At 28.4% G+C, this 27234-nt stretch overlaps 1 protein-coding gene across 1 annotated transcript; it reads right to left on the bottom strand.

Moving 5' to 3' along the window:
* Positions 1–16304: 16304 nt before the first annotated feature.
* On the bottom strand, positions 16305–22898 carry LOC115720575 (protein ECERIFERUM 2). The gene is made up of 2 exons (XM_030649715.2): positions 22309–22898; positions 16305–17401 (listed from the first exon to the last, which is right to left on the bottom strand). The coding sequence occupies exons 1-2, from the start codon at positions 22753–22755 to the stop codon at positions 16511–16513; spliced, it is 1338 nt and encodes a 445-aa protein (XP_030505575.2). The 5' UTR covers positions 22756–22898; the 3' UTR covers positions 16305–16510.
* Between the last annotated feature and the right edge of the window lie 4336 nt (positions 22899–27234).

A 27234-nucleotide genomic window follows, 5' to 3' on the forward strand; every position in this document is an offset into this window, starting at 1 on the left:
AAAAATATGTTTAATAAAACTATTTTCATTTTTATTTTTAAATTAAGAATAAAATTTTTGGAAACACAAAAATATCACTTTCGAACAAATTTTAAATAATTTTCTTCTCTTAATTATAGCCTATTTATGTTTTTTTTTTAATATTTCGGACCCTGACCTTAATTTTAGACCTTAGGATCCATACCCTCAATCTAGACCCGAACCCGCACCTTGACTCCGAACCTGAACCTTGGACCCCAAACTTGGACTCGAATCCTGAATCTCGAACCTAGACTTACTTTCTCTCAACTCAGTTTCTTATCCATCATTTAATAAAAAAGAACTTTATACATTTTTGTTTGTGAAAATTACATGAAATATGAGTTTTTAAAAGTTTATTACTTAATTAATAGACGTTCGTGGCCTCCTTTTTCCTCTCCCATGGCGAAGAAGAAAAGAGTGGTTCAAAAGCTAGTGGCGGTTGTTTTTAATGTTCTAGCGGTGGCGGAGGATCTCCTTTCGATCCAAGATGAGGGTTTTGAGCTTCCTACAGAGGAATTCCATGATCCTTGTGAAGTTTTGGAGAACGAACAGGGAGCCTCTGAGGTTCGCGATGATGAGAATGGGATTTGAATCTCTCCAAAATTTGTAAGTTGGGCGAAGGAGGTGGAGAAGATGGATTACTAATCCAATGCAAAGGATGTATGGAGCAATTTCAAGTAGAATCAAGTTATGACCCCCTCTACTCATACGATCTTACAGAAACAGTGTACATGTCGCAACCTGAAGGATTCGTTGATCTCGCTTATCCTAATCATGTTTGTAAATTTTCTAAGTCTCTTTATGGCCTTAAACAGTCACCACGAGCTTGGTTTCTCAAGTTGAGTACTGCTATTCTTGAATGGGGTTTTGTTGCATCTCAAGCATACACATCTCTCCTTATATTATGTTCATCTAATGCTGTCATTATTCTCCTTATACATGTGGACGATATCATCGTGACGGGTTCTTCCTCCTCTGCCATTGCCACCTTACTATCTTTTCTCAACTCCAAGTTTCGGTCTAAGGATCTTGGCCAGCTGCATTTTTTTCTTGGAGTTCAAGTTCACAAGTCTACTCTTGGTCTTCACTTAACTCAAACGAAGTATATTAGAGATATTCTCACCAAAACTCATTTCCTTGACTCGAATCTGGTTTCCACTCCCATGACTCTGACTCTGTTGTCACTCTATGATGGTGATCCCCTTGAAGATGTGACTGCCTATCAGAGTCTTGTTGGTGCATTACAGTAATGCACTTTGACTCGGTTGATATCTCCTTCACTATCAACAAATTATGTCAATTTCTCCATGTTCCTCAGTCATCCATTACCAAGCTATTAAACAGGTTCTTCGTTATCTCAAAGGTACGCTCATCTCGGCTTTCATATTCAACCCGATACCACACATGAACTTTATTATTTCACGGATGCTTATTGGGCCTCTTGCCCTGATGATCGCGGAAGCACGAGTGCCTACTGTGTTTATTTAGGCCTTAACCTTATCTCTTGGTTTCAACAAAACAGAAAATGGTCTCTCGATCTATCACTGAATCAAAATATCGTGCTCTCGCCAACGAAGCCTCCAAAGTATCTTGGATTTACTCTCTTCTTGGAAAACTTGGTTTTCCTCTCACTATTCCTCCTACTCTCAATTGTGATAACGTGAGCACCCTTCATCTTATTGTTGGGAATTATTTTACCAGGATCTTAGATCTACTCACAAGTATGTTTATTAACACCCTAAATATGAACTTTCTAAAACGATAAAATAAACACATATAAAGTTAAGAAAATCTTACATTGATGCAGCGAAATTAATGTCTCCTTCCACTCAGATCTCTAACCCTTGATTCCTTTCTGTAGCAGAGTATAATCAAGATCTGAGCCCGAATGTCCTTCTTCTTCAAGTTTGATCCTTCACAATCTTCCAATCTATGATTGAGTTACTGCTTGCTGTGTGTGGGCACTTACTCTTTCACTAGGGTCACGAAAAAGATGAAGGGAAAAGAGAGAGAGGTATTTCGGCCAAGGTATAGAAAGTGGGGAAGGCTCAGTTTTCTGAAGAGAGAAATTTCTGTCAGAAAGGCTTGTTGAAAACTTGTGATTTGACTGAGCCATCACTTTCTATTTATAGGCAACTACTAGGTCTAGGTTTAGAATTATTTGGCATTAAAATAATGAAAATATTAATTTGAAAAATCAACATTAAGTGGCCGGCCTAGGTGTTGTAATGGGCCTCACTTAATTTTGCAATTTTATCAAATTTTATCTCTATTTTCTCAAAAATGCCAATTTTCCAATTCTAACCTTTTAAATGCCAAAACTAATTATTTAATAACTAAAATAGATTATTAAATAATATTGTCATTTAATTTAATTATTAATTAGACATATAAAGTCCATTAATAAATAAATAAACCTAGAAAACTATTTTCTTTACAATTTCACCCCTGCTTAGTGAAAATTCATAAAATTAGACATAGTCTAACTTTAGAATTATAATTGATCAATCACGAATCAATTAATGAGTCTTACAAGCAGAATGTTCTCAACTAGAATGGGGACCATGGATCTATATCCTGAGCTTCCAATAAGTGAACCAAATTTACCAAGTAAATTCCTACTTATTAATTCTTCGTTGAATCCACTCTTAGAACTTAGAATTGCACTCTCAGACTTATATAGAGCATATTGTATGTTCCACGATATCAATATACTATCTCATTTAACCATTGTTATAATCTTATTGTGATTTAAAGATCCTCTATATAGATGATCTACATCGAGATGGGATTTCTTTACCGTTCTCACCCTCAATGTATTTTGCCCCTTAAAACACTTAGCTACCTGTAAATGGTGTTTAGTGATCTAATAATTAGTCAGTTAAACAAGAGCTCATCCATTTACTTCTATTTGCTAAGCTCGAAGGGAATCATCACTTGACTTCTATACACCAGTAGAAGCTATAGATTCCATATTTATGTTCAACACTCCCACTCAATCATACTATCATGTTCTCGAAATATACGTATCACCCTGACCCGAAAGTAGGCTTAACTAATAAATCTAAGAACATGAATAACACTCCTGAGTTGAGCCCAAGCATATCAGGATTTAGATTCTTTTAATCTTAAGATCAACTACTGATATTGACTTGGAAAGATATGTATAACGGTAAGTTTGTAATATCTTAACTTAGTTGCAATATCGGTCCAGTCCAATGTATACTCCATACATTCGAAACTAGTATACTTTACTAATGTCCTGGAAAGAACATAACACTTACTCCAAGTGTAAGTACACATCATCGCTGATTATCACATTAGTGTAAATCCAATAACACTGATGAAACAGGGACCAAAACTTTTGATTCATATGATCACAATCACATTCCACTGTGTTGACGATACTGTAATTGTGAATAAACATATGATCTGGATTTAACTGATTTTGTGTGTATGAATGTAATAAACATATTAAATATATTAAACCATTAGCATGTAAAATTCATGCAAACATCAATCACTTCAAATTTCTTATATTGATAACTAATCAGATTGTAAAGAGTTTTATTTAGGGCATAAAACCTAACAAACTCCCACTTGCACTAATATAAAACAAACTGCGCAAATAGGTCAATCTGATGTCTTGATCTTCAGATCAAGTGTAGTATATTTGAATCCACCCAAACTTCTGGAAACTAGTTCATAAATACACTCATGAAACATCCTTTACTATATGCTTTACTCATCAAGGGATACTGAAATCTTTACCGTTTTAAAAGTACATCTGAATTAACAGAAGACATATCTCTCATATTTTAAAATATGTAATTGAGATAATACAGTGTAGACTTTTCTTCAGTGATATAACTTTCTGGTATTTTCGAATAGACCAAGTTATAGTTCTTCTCTGGTAGAGCTTGAATTATTATACAATAATTCCTCCACCCCCAAAGTAAGCACCATCTTATAGAAATCGAAATTAGATGGTGAGATACAAAGACAACTGATACACAGTTCCTTAATATTTGACATATAGATCACTTTCATAAATCTTTCTTGAATATCTTCTAATGTTCTCTATTTGATTACATCTCAGATAGCTCCCACTCAATATCAGATGTCTGGTTAAATAATACTTTAAACCTCTGATTGTTTAGAGAGTTACCTAGTTGTGACTTTTGTATTAGTCTTAAAACTTTAAGTTAAGACTAAGTCATCAACATAGTAGACTAGTATTTTGAAGTGAAAAATACATGCCAGAGATAAAGTAATCAAAATTAAGATACCATCAAATTTTATGAGGATTAAGAATTCTTGGTTCAAGTCATTCGAATGGACTGAACTAGAGTTCTTTATCTTATTCTCATAATTCTGATAAGCTATACCTATCCATGTGAATGGTTAGATTTGCTTTCCAGTAGTGTTCTTAAGTACCTATCACAATTATCAACCTAATGAAGATGGGTATAGAACTTTAAAATTCTCCCACTCAATTAAGGTAGTGTGAAACTTTAACAAAGAAATTTCAAAGGTATCAAACTTTTACTTACAACAGTAAAAACGAAATGGAACATACAATCAAGATCAAGAATTTATATTGACAATAGCTGACTCATTATATTACTTCCATGTTTAAACAAGATATGTGTTACATAGGGAATTGTGGAATGGACTCCATCCCTAAGAATATACATATAGGGTACTATGGATAACCTCCACCCCTAAGTATATAGAGATTATGATCCACCCCTAAAGGTTGTAAAGATCATGATTCTCTTAGTGTAATAGAGTTTATGTGGAGTTGAATACTATCCAGAGTTCATTAGATATAAAAGATCGTTGAACTGCATAGTTTTCTTAACTTTTCTCCACCCCTATCAGATCATAAGATTCTTTTATTAAATAAATTCTTAATAATTGTATGAGAATTAACAATTATTGATAAACATAGAAATAATTTCTAGTGTTTATTTAATATAACTCTATGAAGAGTTGTAAATATTATAGAATTTGCATCAATAATAAAAACACTTACACATACAAACATATAAATATAATGTGGTAATAATTGATGAAGATAAATTAAATGAAGCTCAATCTCATAATTTGCAATATTGAATTTCGAAAATAAAACTTTTATAAATAAAAAAAATATATTGCAACAATATGAGAAAAAACAGGGATAAATATCCCTGACTAAAATTTGAAATCCAAATTGTCTTTAAACTAAAACAATTAATTCAAAAAAAAATTGAAGAGCTTCATCTTCATCTGGACGATTTCACCCTTGGTCCAGCTTTCTGATCCAACTCAATTGAGTTCAAGTAGCTTGGCCTATAAGAAGAAGAAAGCAAATAAACAAAGTTAGTCCAGAATCATAAATCCAATTGGATAATAATTCACTAAAACTCTTAAAGTTTATAAATGGAAATACCTTGTTTCTTTGCAAGAAGTTTAGGACACTGGGGTTTCCAATGACCTTTTTCATTGCAGTGGAAACATTTTCCTTTAAGTGTAGCATCACCAGAAGGAGCAGCCTTTTTCATGGCTTTTGTTCGCTTCTTGGTGTTCTTCCACTTCTTCTTCGATTTGGGCTTTGAAGCAGAGGCAACATTTGCTTCAGGTTTCATCGTCCCATTACCATTACCAGGATTATGAGGTTTACTCCCTTTCTTCTTGGGTCCTCCAATCAAATTTTCATAAGTTTGAAGGTCATTGACTAATTCATGAAAGTCAATTTCCTTCTTATTCATGACATAATTTGATGTATATGGTAGAAATGCGAGTCGCTATTCAAGATAAGACTAACTTGAGTAGCACTGTCCATTTCAGCACCATGATCCTGGGCTTCTTGGAAATAACTGGACATGAGGAGAACATGATCACGCACGTTTTGATGAGGTTCCATCCGTGCGTTAATGTACTTCTTAGTCGCGTCAAAGCGTGACTGAAGTGATGCTTTACCGAATAGCTCATTTAACTTCGTCATAACTTCAGCAGCCTTCTCAGTTAAAACAAACAAGGCACTTTCTCCTATGAGAGCAATATTAATGTTCTCATTCCATTTATTAAAGTTAGATCCATTCAGCTTATTTTCAGTCAACAGTGATAACATGGGATTCATTTTGATAATACAGGATACTACAAAATAATAGAAATCAACAAATAGAAATTAATAATGGTTTAACACACAAAATCAATTCAGAAATTATAAGCACATAGCAAGTAGGAATGATATGAGAAAATACTTAAAAATTCAATCCTAAATAATTTCCAAGGTTTTCAACAAACTGATATCAGTGTCCCGTTTAGGCGAGAGTCAAAGATACCATCCATTGAATAGAGTTGTCAGCTCATCTAAAATGTTAAACATTCTAGCAACCTTTTATTCGATCAAGATCGGAATCCAGCGTTGTCCCGTTTAGGCGAGAGTCAAGGCTATTCTATCTCATGAGCTTCTACCATTGTTTCGCAATTTGCAAGTCAAATATGGTCGCCACCATTAGGGTGATCTATACCATATAAAACACTTACAAACCACTTATCATGCGAGATTAGACGGTGCGAAATTGCTAATGAACGTTCCTCCATTAGGGAGGATTACTCACTAAAACAAACGCGGTGTAAAACCCACAATGGAGATCGAATATCTTAATAATAATAAAGCTCATTATTTAAAATGTATTTTCTTTATTATTCTAATAAATAAATCTCATTAAATTCTAAATTAAGAATTAAAATTCAAAAATAAGAATTTAATATAATATTTATAAAATTATACTTAGATGGTGATTGAAATAAAATTAATTATTTCCATCTTAGTAATAATCTTAAATATAAATATTAAGGAAATTAATTTAAGTCGAATTAAATAAATAATTAGCAACTTAAAAATTTCCTTTGAGAATATATTTATTGAGTTCGAAAATTTAAAGTATATAAAAATACAATTTTCGAAAATAATAAAAATAGAAAAGAAATACTTTAAGCAAAAATATCACCTATCTACATATTCTATTGACTAGTTAATTCAATTTCTAATAATATATATATATATTTTAAATTCATTTATTTTAAATTAATCAATTAAATGAAAATATCATTGATTGTAGTTGGTCCAAGAATTAATTAAAATAAATAATTAATTTACAACTCAATCTATTTTTCAAAATAAAAAATTCGAAAATATTGCATAATTAAAATGCAAATTTCGAAATTGATTAATAAAATAAAGAAAAATATATATTTTGAAAATTATTTAAATTTAAGTTGAAAAATTAAATTTCAACCTAAAAATAATTTTCTATTTAATTAAGTGTCATGAAAAATCAATAAATATTTAAGTATTATGATGAAAATAAACTTAGATATTTAGATTCTTCAAGTTAATTAAATGTATTAAATTTAAGAAATAATAATTAAGTGTAGAGAAGGCTTAATTATTTATTTCTAGTTTAATACTAGGAAAAATATACTTAATAAAATTTTACCAAAATTAATTATTTAAATAATTAATTTCACAAAGTATATTATTTTCCTATTTAAATATTAGAAATAATAAGTAGTCTAGAAATTACTATCTAGAAAATATCTTATTTGACTAAGTATCTTTTCAAAAAATTCGAAAAATATCTAATTTAAGTTATATAGAAAAAATCTAAAACTTAAATAATTTCAAATTTAGATTTAATTAAATATCAAAAATTAAGTTGTAACCACTTAATATGAAGATATCTTTTTAAAGTTAATATTTGAAAAGATATTAACCAAAAAATATCTAAAATATTCCATTTTAAGTTAATATTTGAAAAGATATTAACTTAAAAAATATCTTAAGAATCTTTAATAACTAATGCCTAAGATTCCTCAACTTGATTTAAAATTTAAATCAAATATTCAAATTTAAGTTAGATAAGAAAAATCAGTTGTTACAACTAATTTATAACTTAAATATGAATATTTAATTAAATAAGCTCCAGAAAGAATCTTAGTTAGTTAAAATTCTATATTTAATTAAATACAAGAAAAATACAAATAGTTTGTCTAGAAATAATATCTAAACTAAAAGTGTTTTTCTTAAAATTAACTTTAAAATATTAAAATGAAAATAAATTTCATATATTTTAAAAGTTAATTATGTTGCTAATTCAATTTTATTAAGTCAAACTAATATAATTAACCTAGTACAGTTATTCAAATCAGGCAAATGGGCCTTCACAATTGGGGTAGTTCATGTGAGGGGGTGTTGGGTTCAGTATGTCGTACCCACTTCTATGGCTCCCAACTCTCACACAAGGCCCAAAAGAGAGGAATTTAACTTTAAAATGAATAACTGTTATTAATTGAATAGGTCCAATAACTAAATGGACCTAAATAAAATCTATCATGGTGTGACATTTTATTTAGCAACAACCTATATGTATCTATATTAAAACAAAATAAACATATAGGCTCACACAGGCACACTTTGGATGGATCCTATCATGTTGCTAGGTCATACACAGATGAAAGAAGATTGTAAAATTTACCTGTTACAAATTATTAACTTGACCAAGGGAGCCATCAGATCATTAGATCTGGCAAAAAGTAACCATGGCTATTTGCAATCAAGTAATAATAGGTTTTGAAAAACTTACACACAAGTTTAAACCATATACTCCTGCAACAAGGTTAGCTGGATAGTTGGAAGTAGGATTTATTTAATTTTAAATAAATAATTTCGAAATAAAAAATTAAATTAAAAAAAATTTAATTTTCGAAAAATAAAATTTAAATTTCGAAATTTAAAAAAAATATTTAAAATTAAACCTTCTTTTTGAAAAATTAGGTTTCAACCAACCTAAATATCATTTCAAGATTTGCTAACTACTTTTAAAAATTAAATGTTATTTTAAAAATAAAAATTAGAAAAGATAAATGAAATATCTTTTCAGATTTTAAATTTAATTTAAATAAAATAACAAAATTTAAAAGTTAGCAAAATATCTTACATCTATTTAAAATTACATGATTATAAATATCTTACTTTAAATTTAAATAAGGTCAAAATATCTAAAAAGATTTAATTTTTAAAAAAAATCTTAAAAGATAAGATATTATTAAAAAATATCTTAAAAGATAAGATATTTTAAAATATCTTAAAAAGATTTTATAAATATCTTATAAAATCTGACCTTAAATTTAAAAAAAAATAAGATATAATCAAATTTAAAAATAAGATAGATTTTTAAGCAAGAAGATAGATACTAATTCTATTCAAATTCAAATTACACTAATATCTTGAATTAAATTAAAAAAAATTATTAAATTAATTCAAAATGATAATTAGAATTGAATTAGGAATAGTAATAGTATATATACAAAATCATACAAAAAATTGAAAGTTAATTACATGAAAAAGCATGAAAAATCGAAGAAAAACGAAAAAATTGTGAACTGTACGGACAGTTCTGCGATCGCAGGAAAAATTCAGCACATCCCCGATTTTTTCAAATCTTCAAAAATTCATAACTAATTCAAATAAAATCCAAATTGAGTTCTGTAAAAGGCTAACTTGCTTAATTTTTTCCATACTATCCAATAAATATAATTCCAGAGATAAAATCGCAATTATTTTTCACGAAAATTTAACAAACATCAATCAATCATCAAATAACACTCAATACAACATGATACCATCCAAAGAACATACAAACAATCGTTTTAAAGTCCAAATTTCATGTAAGTAAATCAATTACCATGGCTCTGAGGCCAGTTGTTGGGAATTATTTTACCAGGATCTTAGATCTACTCACAAGTATGTTTATTAACACCCTAAATATGAACTTTCTAAAACGATAAAATAAACACATATAAAGTTAAGAAAACCTTACATTGATGCAGCAGAATTAATGTCTCCTTCCACTCAGATCTCTAACCCTTGATTCCTTTCTGTAGCAGAGTATAATCAAGATCTGAGCCCGAATGTCCTTCTTCTTCAAGTTTGATCCTTCACAGTCTTCCAATCTATGATTGAGTTACTGCTTGCTGTGTGTGGGCACTTACTCTTTCACTAGGGTCACGAAAAAGATGAAGGGAAAAGAGAGAGAGGTATTTCGGCCAAGGTATAGAAAGTGGGGAAGGCTCAGTTTTCTGAAGAGAGAAATTTCTGTCAGAAAGGCTTGTTGAAAACTTGTGATTTGACTGAGCCATCACTTTCTATTTATAGGCAACTACTAGGTCTAGGTTTAGAATTATTTGGCATTAAAATAATGAAAATATTAATTTGAAAAATCAACATTAAGTGGCCGGCCTAGGTGTTGTAATGGGCCTCACTTAATTTTGCAATTTTATCAAATTTTATCTCTATTTTCTCAAAAATGCCAATTTTCCAATTCTAACCTTTTAAATGCCAAAACTAATTATTTAATAACTAAAATAGATTATTAAATAATATTGTCATTTAATTTAATTATTAATTAGACATATAAAGTCCATTAATAAATAAATAAACCTAGAAAACTCTTTTCTTTACAATTTCACCCCTGCTTAGTGAAAATTCATAAAATTAGACATAGTCTAACTTTAGAATTATAATTGATCAATCACGAATCAATTAATGAGTCTTACAAGCAGAATGTTCTCAACTAGAATGGGGACCATGGATCTATATCCTGAGCTTCCAATAAGTGAACCAAATTTACCAAGTAAATTCCTACTTATTAATTCTTCGTTGAATCCACTCTTAGAACTTAGAATTGCACTCTCAGACTTATATAGAGCATATTGTATGTTCCACGATATCAATATACTATCTCATTTAACCATTGTTATAATCTTATTGTGATTTAAAGATCCTCTATATAGATGATCTACATCGAGATGGGATTTTTTTACCGTTCTCACCCCTCAATGTATTTTGCCCCTTAAAACACTTAGCTACCTGTAAATGGTGTTTAGTGATCTAATAATTAGTTAGTTAAACAAGAGCTCATCCATTTACTTCTATTTGCTAAGCTCGAAGGGAATCATCACTTGACTTCTATACACCAGTAGAAGCTATAGATTCCATATTTATGTTCAGCACTCCCACTCAATCATACTATCATGTTCTCGAAATATACGTATCACCCTGACCCGAAAGTAGGCTTAACTAATAAATCTAAGAACATGAATAACACTCCTGAGTTGAGCCCAAGCATATCAGGATTTAGATTCTTTTAATCTTAAGATCAACTACTGATATTGACTTGGAAAGATATGTATAACGGTAAGTTTGTAATATCTTAACTTAGTTGCAATATCGGTCCAGTCCAATGTATACTCCATACATTCGAAACTAGTATACTTTACTAATGTCCTGGAAAGAACATAACACTTACTCCAAGTGTAAGTACACATCATCGCTGATTATCACATTAGTGTAAATCCAATAACACTGATGAAACAGGGACCAAAACTTTTGATTCATATGATCACAATCACATTCCACTGTGTTGACGATACTGTAATTGTGAATAAACATATGATCTGGATTTAACTGATTTTGTGTGTATGAATGTAATAAACATATTAAACATATTAAACCATTAGCATGTAAAATTCATGCAAACATCAATCACTTCAAATTTCTTATATTGATAACTAATCAGATTGTAAAGAGTTTTATTTAGGGCATAAAACCCAACACTTACATCCAACCCGGTACTTTATGCTCGCACTAAACATGTTAAAATCGACTATTAATTTGTACATGAACAAGTCAAACGTGGCGTGCTTCAACTTTGTTTCACCTCTTCTGAGGACCAAGTCGATGATTGTCTCACCAAACCTGTAGTTACTTCTCGATTTCAAGCATTGCGTTCCAAACTCACGGTGCTTCCTAGCCCCTTGAGTTTGAGGGGGATGTTAAACAGTAGTGTTTAGTATTTTGTATTGAGCCTCTTTAATTATTTGTATAGTGACATGGTCCCAAATATTTTATCTTTGCTTTATTCAAAGGGTAATAATGTTGTGTTTTGTGCTTAAATAAAACTCATTTTAATATAATCAGATTTACTAATTAATAAAGATTAGATTTCGCTTTTATGTTGCATGATTCACATGATTTATTTCATGATTATGTTTAATGTATAAATTCTATTAAGTTCAGAACATATATAAATATATATTTTCATGATTATAGTGTCGTCAACACATTGTAATATAATCATGATTATATGTTTAAAAGTTTAATTCCTATGATTTGTTAGTTCATTGAATTTAGACTGACATGATAATCGGCGATAAGGTATACTTACCCCTTGGATAAGTGTTATGTCCTTTTTAGGGCATTGGAAAAGTTTACCAGTATAGGATGTATGGAGTATACATTGGAAGGGACCGATATTGATCTTAGACAAGTTATCATAAACTTATTGTTGTATCTTTCTAAGTCAATATCAATGGTTGATCTTAGGTCTATGGATCTTAATCCTGATATGATTAGGTTCAGCTTAGTTGTATTATTTATGTTCTTCAAGTTTTTTGTGGAAGCTAACCAATGGTTCTGGCAATGGTAGTTCAATTGAGTGAGAACGCTAATTATAAATATGGAATCTATAGCTTCTATAAGTATTTAGAAGTGAAACAGTAATTTCCTTCGAGCTTGGCTGAATAGAGATAAATGATTGAGGTCTCATTTCAGTAGTTATATTAGTTTATTGAAGTATCATTTATAGGCAGCTAAGTGTTTTAAGGATAAAATATATTGAAGAGTAGAACGGTAAATTTATCCCTATTCAATGTAGATCATCTATAGAGGATCTTTGACTATTAGGATTGTAACAATGGTTAATTATAATGTATCTATATCGTGGTACATATAGAGCATTTTATATAATTGAGAGTGCTATTCAATTCCAAATCTATAGTGGCGTAAGAAAGAATTAATAAGTTAGGGAATTTACTTGGTGAATTCTAGATCTACTTATTGAAAGCTCGATTATATAGGCCCATGGTCCCCTCATTAGTTGAGATAATATTGCTTGCAGACTCAGTCAATTGATTTTAATTAATCAATTATAATTTTATTATTAGACCATGTCTTATATATGAATTTTCACTAAATAAGGGCTTAATTGTGAAGAAAAGAGATTTTGGGGTCAATTTATTAATTAAGAGACTTTGCATGGTCTAATTAATAAATAATATAAATGACAATTTTATTTAGTAATTAATTATAATTATTAAATAAATATTTTCACATTTATAAGATTGAATTGGAAAATATAGTATTATTGAAAGAAGAATAAGTAGTTGAATAAAGTGGCAAAATTGTAACTAGAGATTGGCCATTTTATGTGGCCGACCCCAGTATTTATTTTTGCCCAATATTTTATTCCTTTTTATTCCATATAATTCAACCCTAAGCCCTAGTTGAAACATCATAAAAGGAACATGATGCTCTCATCTCATCCTCTTGTCAACTTGACTTTTCAACTAAACTAAATCTAGTTTTCATTCTCTGAGAACTAGTAGATGAGAGAGTTCCTTTCTCAGTTATTTCAAACCTCCTTCATTGTTCATCCAATTCGAACCGTGAGTGATAGAATGCCATGCCCACACATATCAAGTCAAGTACTCAATCATAGTGAGTAAGACGGTGGTAACCAACCCGAAGGAGATAAAGAGATCCAGGTTCAATTCTTGATAATGCTCTGCGACAGAAAGGAATCAAGGGCTAGAGATTAGAACGGAAGGAGTCATCATATTCCGCTGCAATTTATGTAAGGTTTTCTAATTCCTTATGTGTTTAATTTCATTGTTTTAGAGATATTCATATTTAGGATGTTAATCAACATACTTATTAATAAATCTAGATCCTGGTAAAATATTCTCAACAAATAAAAATACCTATGAATTGTGTACCATTACCTTTGAGGAATAGCAAATATAAATTCATTCCTTCTGACAAAGCCTTATATTTTGAGGCCATCAATAACCAAGCTTTGCAAGCAGACACAAGTTTATACCTGCGAACCTCTTAATACTATGTCCCCCACAAGATATAGGTTTGCAAACAGAATTTCAGACCATAAGTGATAAAAACCGACCTCCCTCCATGGATCTAGTCCACCAAAAGTGTCTTAACACATTAATCTAACTCATTTAAAATTTTGGTGGGGAGCATAAACACAAATAAAGATAAATCTGGGTAGCTTGGACAACACTCTTAATGAGTGTTGTTCTACCAGGTTGTGATAAAAGCTTAGCCTTCCATCCCTTATTTTTCAAATGACATTATCTACAACAAAATGAAAATTCTTGTAAACTCTTACTTCGAGCAAAAATAAGATTACCAAGAAAAACTTCATCATTTGCCATCAATGAACATCCCATACTATTCAAAATCATCATCTTCATATTTGGATCACAGTTCTCAGAAATTAGGAGCTATTGTTGAACTACCACCTCGACCAAAGACAATAGCAAGATAAGGCATCCAACACCTCAATATTGCTTGAATTTACTTTAACAAAAATAAAGGTGTCATTGATATATATAATGTGGGAGATGGAAGGGTCATTCCTAGACACCTTCACTCCTTATATTTCATTAATCACTGTTTTTACAAGTTAACAAACCTAGAAAGAACCTTTGAGCAAAGTATAAACAAATAAAGTGATAACGAGTCACCTTGACCTTGACGAAGGCCTCTTGTAGGGAAATATGATTTTATAAAAAACTACTCTTAAGTAGCACCTGAAATTGACTGAGAGATACAAAAACGTATCAACTCTCGAAACTGATCATCAAACCAAAGACCCGGAACACCTTATCAATGAAACCTCACTCAAAATAATCGCATGCTTTGGACATATCACACTTAATCCCTACAAAACTTTCCTTGTTTATGTTGAAGCTCATAAACAATCTCTTAAGCAACAATTGAATTTTCAACAATCCAACACCCTTTGACAAAGGCAGCTAGTAAGAAGAGATCAACTTCGCCAAAAGAGGCCTAATTCCATCAACTATAAGTTTAGAAATAACCTTATAGCTACTCTTACAAAGCAATTCGGGCGATAATCGTTGAAGCACCTAACCGAAGCTTTTTTCAAAATGAGCTCTAAGAGAGTCTGATCGATATCCTTGACAAATTTCCCCGAACAAAAAAACTATGTTTGATGCATATTTATATCCCTTATGTTAACCCCTTCCTAATAAATAACAAAATCAATAATCTAATTTTTACTTATATTTCCATGTGTACCTAATAGATATATTCATAAAACTTAATGAAACAATATGTAGGCTTATTTGTACAGCAAGGCTTTTAAATTATATATGTTTTGACAAATTGGTCTATAAACTTTATTTTTTTTTGGTAGATTGGTCCTCAAACTATATAAATTTTGACAAGTTGGTCTTCAAATTTTATTTTTTGGCAAATTAGTCCCTAAACTTTTCTTTTCTTGAAAATATAAAGTCTTCACTCTTAAATGATGATATTTTATTTATTTATTTTTAATATTTTTATATTAATATATTATCAATTTAAATATATATATATTTTTTATTTATATGTATTTTTTTTAAATATGCCAAAATAATATTAAAAAAAAGAACAACTGAAAAAGCTTAAATAATAATTTTTTTTTTTATAAACTACCGAAGTAAATTATATTTAAAATTTATACTCTACGTCGAACCCATTAAATTTTACTAACGTTGATGCAAAATTCAAATAATAAAGAATATATATACCATTAAAAAATTATTAAAATTATAATACTACATATTCATAAATCAATAATAAAATATACTATAAATGCTAAAATATAAAAATGTGAGGGGCTAAAATTCTCTTTAGCCGTTATATGAGTCAGCTAGTGTTTATACTCTTTTATTCTTATTAATAACATATATGAATAAAGTATATTTTAAATATTTTCTTAAAAATATTAAATATTATAATTATATATATTATATGAATACTTAAAAATAAAAAAAAAATAAAAATCTTAATATAATTAGCTTTATCAAATTATTAAAAATTTTTTAAAAAAATTTATTTGAATTTAACACAAAAAATAAATTGAAGTATGTAAAATAAAAAGAAAAATCAATAAAAATATTATTATCTAAGAGTGGGGACTTAATATTGCTAAAAAATAAAAGTTTGTAGACTAATTTACTAAAAAATAATTGGGGACTAATTTATAAAAAAAAATAAAATTTAGAGACCAATTTACTAAAACTTATATAATTTAAAGACCTGCAGCACAAACAAATAAACTTATATTTATATAAAATAAGAATACCATGAAATTGAAATTTATTAATACTACTTGTTTGAGCATAGATTGAGTAGTCTCACAAACAAAACACTCCACTACTTGTTTGAGCATAGATTGAGTAGTCTCACAAACAAAACACTCCATATCCATACATAATGACTTAGCTAGCTAGCTAGGCTCACATACAAATCAATTTTATGTTATTCTTGTAAATAAATCAATAAAGACTAAGCAATATTCCATTTAGTTTTGAGCTCATTTTCAAGATGTGCAAGCTCATCTTCAGGCAATACCACAGTCACAATTCTTCCATTTATATCATCTTCTTTATTCCCATTTTTTGGGCCTTTAGTTTGGACCAAAACAAGCCCTTCTTTACCAACCCCTTCAATACTAAAATTTGCAAAAACAGGCCTTTTCCCTTTCATTTCAAACTCATAAATTTCCACATCTTCCAAATTCACAAACGTGAGATTTGCTCCATACACCAAAAAATCCATTTTCCCAATCATTTCTTCATTATTAATTGCTTCATTTTCCACAATCTTTCTCTCTGAGATCAAAAATGCTAATTCTGACACATTATTAACTTCAGAGTCTCTTTCAACAGTGCTTAAAACCATACTCTTATTATTTGGAATAAGCTGGTCATTACTATCCCCACTTGGATTTTGGTACCAACAAATTGTGACCACTTTTGAAGATAATGAGTTTTTCCTTAATTGGGATAAAGATTTCCATATCACACTAGAGATTATCTCAAACCTAGAAAAGTTGGTTGCTTTCTTACCACAAGTGTTTGACATTAGAAGGTTGAGTTGTTTGGCACTGACCTTAAAGCAACGAGTTCTCATATTTTGACCATTATTATTGGTAGGTAATGACCAATTATTTTCCACTGGTGGATTCAACTCCTTCACTGAAAATGGTTTCGTTGCAATAACATTTGAGAAATTATATGGTCGTATTGGGCTTGTGATGTGGATGGACTCTTTAGGCACGTGACCAGACATTATGTGGGCCCATGTGTTCATGAACGTTGAAGCCGATGCTATATCACCAAGTATATGGGCCCAGCTAAGGCCCACGGATACTCCTCCGCATTTGAACCAAGTCACCTGTAACATAGACCAGTATAGAGCAATCAAATAAGATCAGTTATAAGAAAAATGTTACTGGTTACCCTTGGTAGAGTATGTTATTAGTGTATTTTAGTATCGGGTGTTATGTATTTTAATTTAGTTTTATTTAAGGGATTATTTTAAAAATATACAAAAACAACAAAAAAAATTATAAAAATACAACTCTACGGAATTTTAATTTTTTTTTTTTACGGTTTTTAAAATTTTATTTATATAAAATACGGTCTTTTGATATATTTTTATATTGTACTCTTGCTATTTTATTTTTTTGTTATTTGTATATTATTTGTTATGTTGTTTGAATGTTATTTTTACGTGATTTTCTCGTTGTTTTGTGTAATTTTATATAAATACCGTAAAAATGTAAAAAAAAATCTTTTAACGTAAAAAATTAATTTTTTTTACTAAAAATAATAATTTATATAAATTTCCTTTTATTTAATAAGTACTTTTAGCTCAAGTTTATTTGGGTTAGAAATACTCTTGATTATTCAAACGACATAATAATATTTTATTAATGTGTATTGTATATATATTACAAAATATAATAATTATAAAATATAGAAAAAGCTGATTTAAGATGTAAGGTAAAAGTTTGTAATGTAATGATATAGAAAAAATAATGTAAAAGTTTTTGATAAAATAAAAAAAAAATTAATGAAATATTTTTAAAATAGAGTACAAAGATGATGTAAGCAAATACATAATTTATTTTTCTACAAACAAAATTTTTAAGTTTGTAAAAATTATATATAAATATATTTCTTTATTATAAACTTATATAAATGTTACATAATTATTATGTTATTTATATCTTTGCCACTTTTAAAATTTTGTATTTTACAAGTTTTCTTTAATGAAATTTATAGTACTATGTAATTTTCCTATATTAATAAGTTTACATACAACAAAACAAATACAAGAACAACTGTGTGGTAGGGTTGATCTTAACTAATCACATTTATTATCAAAATGATAGGATACTTTACCATCTTAAGTGATCCATCTGTAACCTACTAACTACTTGTTGGGGAAACCTTACTACAAAATCACTCTCAATAAATATATAGAGATGGTATTTTTATATTTAGCATATTTTAAAAAAATATATTATTCTAATAGTATTCTAAAAAGTGGCACATGATAAAAAATTATTAAATTTGACCCAAAATATAATATTGTACCAAATTTGATCTATAATAAATTTTATTTTTTTTATTTACAATAATAGTATTAATTATTATGATTCAATAATAAAATTTTACATCTTTTATTTACTATATTATTATACTTTTGACAATAAAAATAAAAAATACTAATTTTTTGTATTTTCTCAATAAAAGATTAAATGAGCATCAATAATAATTGATTTTCTTTTTACTTATTATAATCTTGCATTGGAACACAATTATAAAATTTGAATCAAATTCATTATTTTAGCTTATTTTTGAACTATTTTTTGTGTAAATTTTACACGATCCATCTAATAATAATATTTTACCATGATAACAAAGTTTGTCACTATCAGTATATCTATCTAGTACTGATCATAGCTCAGTGATAATTATGTTGGTGCCTAACAAAATGGTCACTTAAAATAACGTGTAAAACTCAATTAAATGGCGGTTTAAATAAGTTAATTACAGTAGAATGAATCTCTATCTAAAAATACTCTATTCAAGAATAATCTCTAATTTGTTATAAAAAAATCAAGTCCCAATTTGGGCCAATTATAAATAAGAATAACCCCTAAATTGTAATTAGTTATACATTTTTTAAGTCCCATATTAACAAAGTATACATCTATATAAGAATAATTACATATTAATAAAAAATATACATATATTTTTTAAAATTATTTACGTAGAATTAATAATTTTATTCTAAATTGTAATACATGTATAAATATTATATTTACTCAAAAATAATTCTATTATTATATAGTGTACCTCTATATAATTATAACCTCTCAATTAGAATATAATTTTCTTAGTCCCAAGTGTATTCTTAGATAGAGGTTTTACTGTAATATGTTTTAATTCATTCATTACAAAAAAAAAGTTTTAATTCATTAATTAAAAATTAAAAATAATCTTATGTGACATTTAATGGCATGCAAAAGTAAGTAGCTCACTCTTATCTTTGTGTGAAGAGTTTGCGTCGCAATAAATAAATTAAAGAAACTTTTACTTTTCTTGTATTTGCCCTATACCCATATGACAAAAGGTTTTTGCAACAACCAAAAGTACAAGTATCTTAATGGCAAAAACAAGAAAGTTCTGGACACACAGTTATGATTATGAATTCTCAATTAATGTACCCTTCATAATACTTCAATAGTATTGTTATAAGAGGTTAAGGTGTCAAGAACTATTATGAGGTGGGGTCTTGAATTGAGTAGCGATTTTTTTTTTTTTTTTTTTTTTAAGGAAATATCATTTTAGATTTTGTGTTTTGCAAAAGTTATTAACTAGACTTTCTATTTTATTAAATGACAAAATAGACTATATATTTTCCAAAATGATAAAAATAGGATCCTGAACTCAATTTTCAACCATTTTATTTTAATGTAACTAACTTTAAGACATTTTCTAACACAAACAGATACAGAAAATATAATCAGTTTTGCCATAACATTTTTATATTAGATTATTATTAAGTTTTATTTTGACAAAAAATCAGTTTAGGATCATATTTGTACAATTTTGAAAAATATAAGATCTATTTTGTCATTTAACAAAATAGAGTCTAATTAGTAATTTTTGTAAAACACAAGGTCTAAAAGTATTTACTCAAATTTTCTTATAAATTTTATTAAAGTAAAATAAATTAAACTCGATATTAATTTACATCAATAACGATATTACAATAATAAACTTAATAAATTGTTCAAATGTTAATATATATTATTGAAATATATTGAGGGTTAGTACTTTTTTTATACATAAATTACTCTTATACTTAATATATTCCATACTAATATAGCTCATATATAATACCTACGTTCAATATTAATTAAACCCTTCCTCATATTGGTTTTGAGTGCTCTGTTTTTTTTTTCTTCTTTTGGTTCTTTGGCAGTGGTATCATGGCACCAGACATGGCTGAAGCTTCAGTCATTAAAGAAGCGTTAAGTTGGATCAAGGATCATGAATGGTATAATATTGAACTCGAGTCCAATTGTCTCTCAATTGTCCAAGCTTTTCGAAGTAACATCACCATGGTTTTGCCTCTTGGGAGAGTGGTGATGGACTATCGAAAGCTTTTATCTATTTTAAATAATGTTTTTTTGTTTTTTATTAAACGATCTGCTAATATAACTGCGCACAGCTTTGCTAGAGCGTCATATTCTTTTCCAGATCGAGTTTTCAATGGGAGGGATGTTCCTACTGAATTACAGTCTTGTTTTTTTTTTTTTGTTGATTTAGCAAATTATTAAAATTCCAATTTGCATTCAAAAAAAATTAAACTCGTTCATTTTTTAAAAAATAATAATAAAAAAAGTCCCTCGTTGACAGATCTGATTAATTGGTAATATAACTATATACTTTATCAAGTTTTCAATGGGAGAGATGTTCCTACTGAATTACAGTCTTGTTTTTTTTTTGGTTGATTTAGCAAATTATTAAAATTCCAATTTGCATTCAAAAAAAATTAAACCCGTTCATTTTTTTAAAAATAATAATAAAAAAAGTCACTCGTTGACAGATCTGATTAATTGGTAATATAACTATATACTTTGGCTATTTGCATGAAAATATTAATATTGATGATATATAACTTATCTTATGATCTCGTATAAATAATAAAAAATACGTTGCATTTCTAAAATATTATATCATTTTCAATATAATTAAATATTAAAATAATACGTATTATAACTTTTATAAAATATCACTGCAATTCGTCACCTTTAAATGATATTAAGTATCACTGCTGGTCTTATATGCAATGAAGGTTAGAATGGTCTTATATGCAATGAAGGTTAGAATGATATTAGGGGAGTTATATTTGCACCCCACAAAATTATAAATACACCCCATTATTAAAAAAAAATATAAACTTGAATAATTTTTAAAAATTACTCTTAATATATTTTTAAAATTTTTTCCTCACATTATTTTATGTTAATTTCAATACTTACTTTGATTTCATTTTTATAATTTTTTCTAACTCATGTATATATTTTTTTAATTTTTTTCTAAGAAAATGTCATATAATTTTTTATTTTAATTTTTTTGTCATAATTTTTAAAATATAATTTAATTTTGTTTGATAGGTATATTTTTTAAGAATATAAATTGAAAGAAAAAAGTTAGAAATACTTAGTATAATTAAAGATATAAATTTTATATAAAATAAAAATTATTAAAATGGGGTGTACTTAACAATTTTTGGGGTGTAAATAAAATTTCCCATGATATTATTGTTCAATATAAACTACTTTTTACCAAACAAGTCATTATTTTAATATTTTAATGTGATATAGGACCATGAGGATAATTTTTAGAGATGTAAACTATTAAAGTATTTTCAATAAAAAAAAAGATATCAAATAATAAGAGAGAAAATACAAAATAATATTTTAAGATAATATGTATACTTTTAACAACTATAAATATTACCCAAAAGCTAACCCGGCCCAAAGATTGGGAAAAGTAAGCGAATCAACGATATTATCCTTGTAGATTTTTTTTCGTTATCTATACTAAAAACCAAAATAGAGAAATCACTTAACTTGTCCTCGTTGAATTTTTTTCCCATTTAAATCTATTAATTAATTATATATATATATATAAATTCAAGTACGTATGTGTTCATATTTAAAAAGAATTAACGTAAAAAAAATAATTAAGTAAATAAAAAAAAAAAAATTAACTAACCTGGAGAAGAACCAGAGGTGAAAAACCAAGATCAGGTCCCAGAACATGATTATAACAAAGACGATCATGAAACGAACAACCCATTTCCACCATATCCAAGCACTCTTCCACCGTAAACTCCTCACAGTAAGCTTCGATAATCCGTACACCGGCATCGTTGCACTTGATGTACGGATTATCGGCTTCTGATCTCCGGATTCTTCCCGCTACAGGGAAGAATCGATCGAGAAGTTCAAACATGGGCTTTTTAAGCTCTTCAATGGTTATTATATTTTGAGTAGTGTTATTATTGTAGAAGAAGTAAAGGCCTTTGATGTAATGAAACTTGAGAGCCAAATCCATGTTTGTTAACTCTCGATCTTTGTTTTCTCCTCGAACTGTGCCGGGGACGACGCTGGAGAGTCTTGCTCCGGTGATAGGGATTTCGGCGGTGGTTGGCGGCAACATTTTGTTAATTTGGAGATGATATTAAGATTATTATTGGTTGGAAAATGGTTTTGTTTTCTCTTAAGCCATAACTCTTGGATATATTTATAGAGAAATAGTAAAGGGTAGTAATGGTGTCATTTAGTATTATTAGGACCAAGTGTATTATATGGTTTATGGTTATGGTTTAATTTTGTCTTATATATTTTAATTTAATAATTATTTTAAAAATTATTAATTTTTTTTTTTTATTTAAGCAAGCTATAAGACCCCAAAATTACAAAATTATTTTATTCTATCTTATTTTTTTTTTTCATATTTTTCAAATAATATTAAATATAAATTAATATGATAAAAATTAATTTAATTATAAACGGATAATTAAATTTGTGGAATGTATATTATATTATTATATCACTTATAAAGAAAAAAATAATCAACCTTTATGCGTGTACACATATATAATATATTACTATTGTGATATATGTTTTTTTATTAAGTTTTCAAAATATTTTTAGTTAGTAATATTTTATATAAAAAAGTATTTCTCTTATAAAATTTCAAGAACTATACATATTACTTTTTCATTAAAATTTACAGTAAAAAAAAAAATAAAAGAAAAGAAAAGAACATAGTCAATCAATTCAAAATGTAGTAAGTGTATTGATTTTTATTTTGATAGACATATTACTTTCTCAAACATTTTTCTATTATTTCTCATGTTATTTTCTCATGCATTCTTCTACCATTTCTCACTAAAAATATGTAATTGTAAATATTTTATTTGTGGTCCTTAATATTATAAATTATGGTGAACATTATGGAAATGAATTAGGTTATATCCATTAGTAGTTTTTATTTATTATTAATTTGTTTTTTTTTTTTAAATATTAGTAATTTTATCTCAAATTGTTTCACTTTAATATTAGGTAATAATGCCTTAGTTTGATTATACCATCTCCAAGGGGAGATAAAAAAATTGTGTTATATTTAGCACAAAAAATAATTTTGTGGTAAATTTACACTAAATTTTAGCTTTGAACTCTAATGTATAATTGCAAAATTTTGATGTAAAATTTAATATCTAATTAATGTTTTATTATAAAAATAAAATTTTATAATTTTATAATCAATTTTATTATTATTTTAATATGTAAGATAATAAAAAACAATATAAATATTTTATAATTTAATGTGATAGTTAAATATACTAATAAAATAATAGAAATGACCTAAATATAAATAAAAAATAATGTATTTATTGTGGTGTAAATTTTATATCATAACAAATGTTGTGACAAATTTAACACAAAATTTGCTATGTGCCAAATTTATATCATTTTTTGGCACACTATTGGAGCATACTTTTTGTTAAATGAGTTATATTTTAGCTTTTCATCACTTATTTACACATCTATTAGAGATGCTCGTTGACGGTGGTATAGAACTCTATAATATGTAAATATTCTAACACTTTATTTATTTATTTTTTTATTTTCAAAACAGTTTATGTTTCCTCTACGTGTTGTAGAAGATTTTTAATATATATGTATAAGTTTTTTTTTTAGCTTTTCTATTATCATCTTTTATCAAATTTTTATTTCTCATCTTTTTTAATACATTCTAATTATCTCTCTAAGAATAATTGAATTGATGTTTTTAATAGTATGTCTTTTCCAATTTTTGTTGAATTTTTTATATAACAATTATTTATTGTGACATAAAAAAGGCATTATTAAAAAATTTAAATGATCTTTTTTTTTTCTCTCATTCTCATGTGATACCCTACATTTTTTAATCTTATTTTTATGCTTTCTTTTTCACAATTACAAGTGAATAAAGAAAATCACGGTAAAATGAAACTTTAAGGAGGCTGGAGATCAAAGCCTATTGTTTCACATGTTGTCGCTGGATTAACTTTTTTTTTTTTTTTTGTAAAAATACAATAATAACACTTTTTTTTTTTCTTAAATATAGGCTAACCTTGAGATAGGAGAACTTTCAACTGCTCTAGAAATTTTTCAGAAGTTCCACCATAAAGACAACGCTTGGCGCAACGAATACGCACAACAGACTTATATAAGTTTACCTTTACATTAATTTCTAAACATTTCTTCCAATTTGTTTTGTATTCAAATTAGCTATTTAATTTATTAATTTTTGTTGGAGCAAATGATTGAATTGGCTGCAAGTCAACCAGCGCCCACTTATGATCAACTTGATGAGACTGATGTAGATCTTACACAGTATTCTCGAGACTTGGTTGCTATGATGCAAGTACTCAGGGAGCGATCTCGACATCTAAGAGGCTTTGGCCATCTTTCCAGATTGAAGGCAGTTGGGGCAAAAGAGCACCTGCCACGAATTCTTCTACCCCACTGACTGTTACTATGGAATAGTACGAGGCCTTTACAGAGAAAAGTGAAGGACGCATAGCAGGCAACTCAGTATACGAGACAACAATATAAAACACAATAACTCTACCTCAGGCAATTCCAAGATCAGTTTGAGTATCTGTCTTGGGTTGTGCCGAGTTTCAACTTGTCTATAATGGATCTTCCACTATTCTCCACTACTCTTGGTGCTGGATCGTTATCGCATCCTCCCGAGACTCAGAACAACAACGATGACATTACCCATCTTTAGAACATTATATATTATATACCACAGTTAGAATTTTGCTTTTTTTTTTTCGAACATCTTTTAATATTTTGTTTATTTACTATCAGTTTTACAATTTTTTATTACTTACTAATTTTAATACAAATCGAATATTTTTGTATATTCGTTCGATTGAAAAACATTAATTATCAATTTAAATATTATTTATTTTTTTTAACTATGTTTCTTTAAAATATAATTTTATATTTATAATTAATTCAATTATAATTATTATAATCAAATTATTAAAGCAGAATATTTTTTTTTAAAAAAAATAGTTTTACCAGCGCATTATTACGCCAATAAAACTCAATCCTGAATCACTCGCGCCAAATCCAACTTTAGCACAAAAGGTTTTACCAGTGCATATGTGCGCTGACAAAACCTTCCGCGCCAATTAGCAAAAAAGGCACCAAATTTTTGTCGGTGCACAAATGTGCCGGTAAAGATTTTCTAAGCTGGCTAAGGGCGGAGTAGGGTCTTCATTTATCCCGACATATAATTTCTCCTGGCTCTAATTATCGCCGGTACAAGATAGTTTTGTCGGCGTAATTGTTGTGATATTCTCAACACGCAAGTATACGTACCGTTAACAAGTTATAGACTCACAAAGAGTGAGATCGATCCCACATGGATCGTAGTTAAATACTTTAAAATTAAATTTTTAGTTCTATTTGGCCATATAAAATTTAAGAGAAAATTAAAACTAGAAAACAATAAAAACAGTGAAAATAAGAAGCAAGTAAATTAATAAGAAAATTAACGATGATTAAAAGAGGGCTTTCGATTTCAATTGAATCTATTGATTATGGGTTAACATGATTCTATTCCTATTACCAAATTCTTTGTAATAGCAGGTTTACTAAGGTAATTTATAGAGGATGATACCAAGGATCTGTATTTGTTTATAAACTCTCCTGACGGGTGGGTAATTCTTGGATTAGCTATTTATGATACTATGTAATTTGTTCAACCAGACGTACAAACAATATGCATGGGATTAGCCGCTTCAATGGGATCTTTTATTCTGGTCGGCGGAGAAATTACCAAACGTCTAGCATTCCCTCACGCTTGGCGCCAATGAGTTTTTCTTTTTATTTGATTTGAGAGAAAAAAAAAACTATGCCTTCGCGATATAAGAAATATGATTAAGTAATAATAGCATGGCATTTCGAATTCGATTTGAGAATTTTTTTTGTTTTCAAAATTATTACATTATGTATCGAAATAGTAGTATGAGATATAAGGGTATTCCCTATTTTAGCTGATATATCAAGAGACCCGTTTCAGCGTCACATCTTTTTTATTTCCATTCAAGAGTTCTTATGTGTTTCCACGCCCCTTCGAGACCCCGAGAAATGGACAAATTCATTTTCTTTTCTTAGGAACACATACAAGATTCGTCACTACAAAAAGGATAATGGTAACCCCACCATTAACTACTTCATTTATGAATTTCATAGTAATAGAAATACATGTCCTAATGTAGGGCTGGTGCCAACAGTTCATCACGGAAGAAAGGACTCACTTTACCGAGATCACTAACTAATACTAATATAATAAAAAATGCTAATATAATAGAAAAGAACTGTCTTTTCTGTATACTTTCCGCGGTTCTGTTGCTACCGCAGGCTTTACGCAATCAATCGAATCATATCGGATCATATAGATATCCCTTCAACACAACATACGTCATTAAAAGGCTCTCGAAGACCCACCAAAGCACGAAAGCCAGGATCCTTCAGAAAATGGATTCCTATTCGAAGAGTACATAATGTTGGATATCTTTTACCAAGATCTAGATTTACTACCATGTATGTTTCATTAACATCCTAATAT

Source organism: Cannabis sativa, chromosome 2 (assembly GCF_029168945.1).
Source record: "Cannabis sativa cultivar Pink pepper isolate KNU-18-1 chromosome 2, ASM2916894v1, whole genome shotgun sequence".
Classification (NCBI taxonomy): domain Eukaryota; kingdom Viridiplantae; phylum Streptophyta; class Magnoliopsida; order Rosales; family Cannabaceae; genus Cannabis; species Cannabis sativa.

What these genes read in the sequence shown, in the direction of transcription:
- LOC115720575 (XM_030649715.2), bottom strand. Translation starts at nt 22,755, where the DNA reads ATGTTGCCGCCAACCACCGCCGAAATCCCTATCACCGGAGCAAGACTC. An exon ending in CACCTCTGGTTCTTCTCCAG is followed by an intron (nt 17,402 to 22,308) that starts GTTAGTTAATTT and finishes TCTATGTTACAG; the next exon opens with GTGACTTGGTTCAAATGCGG.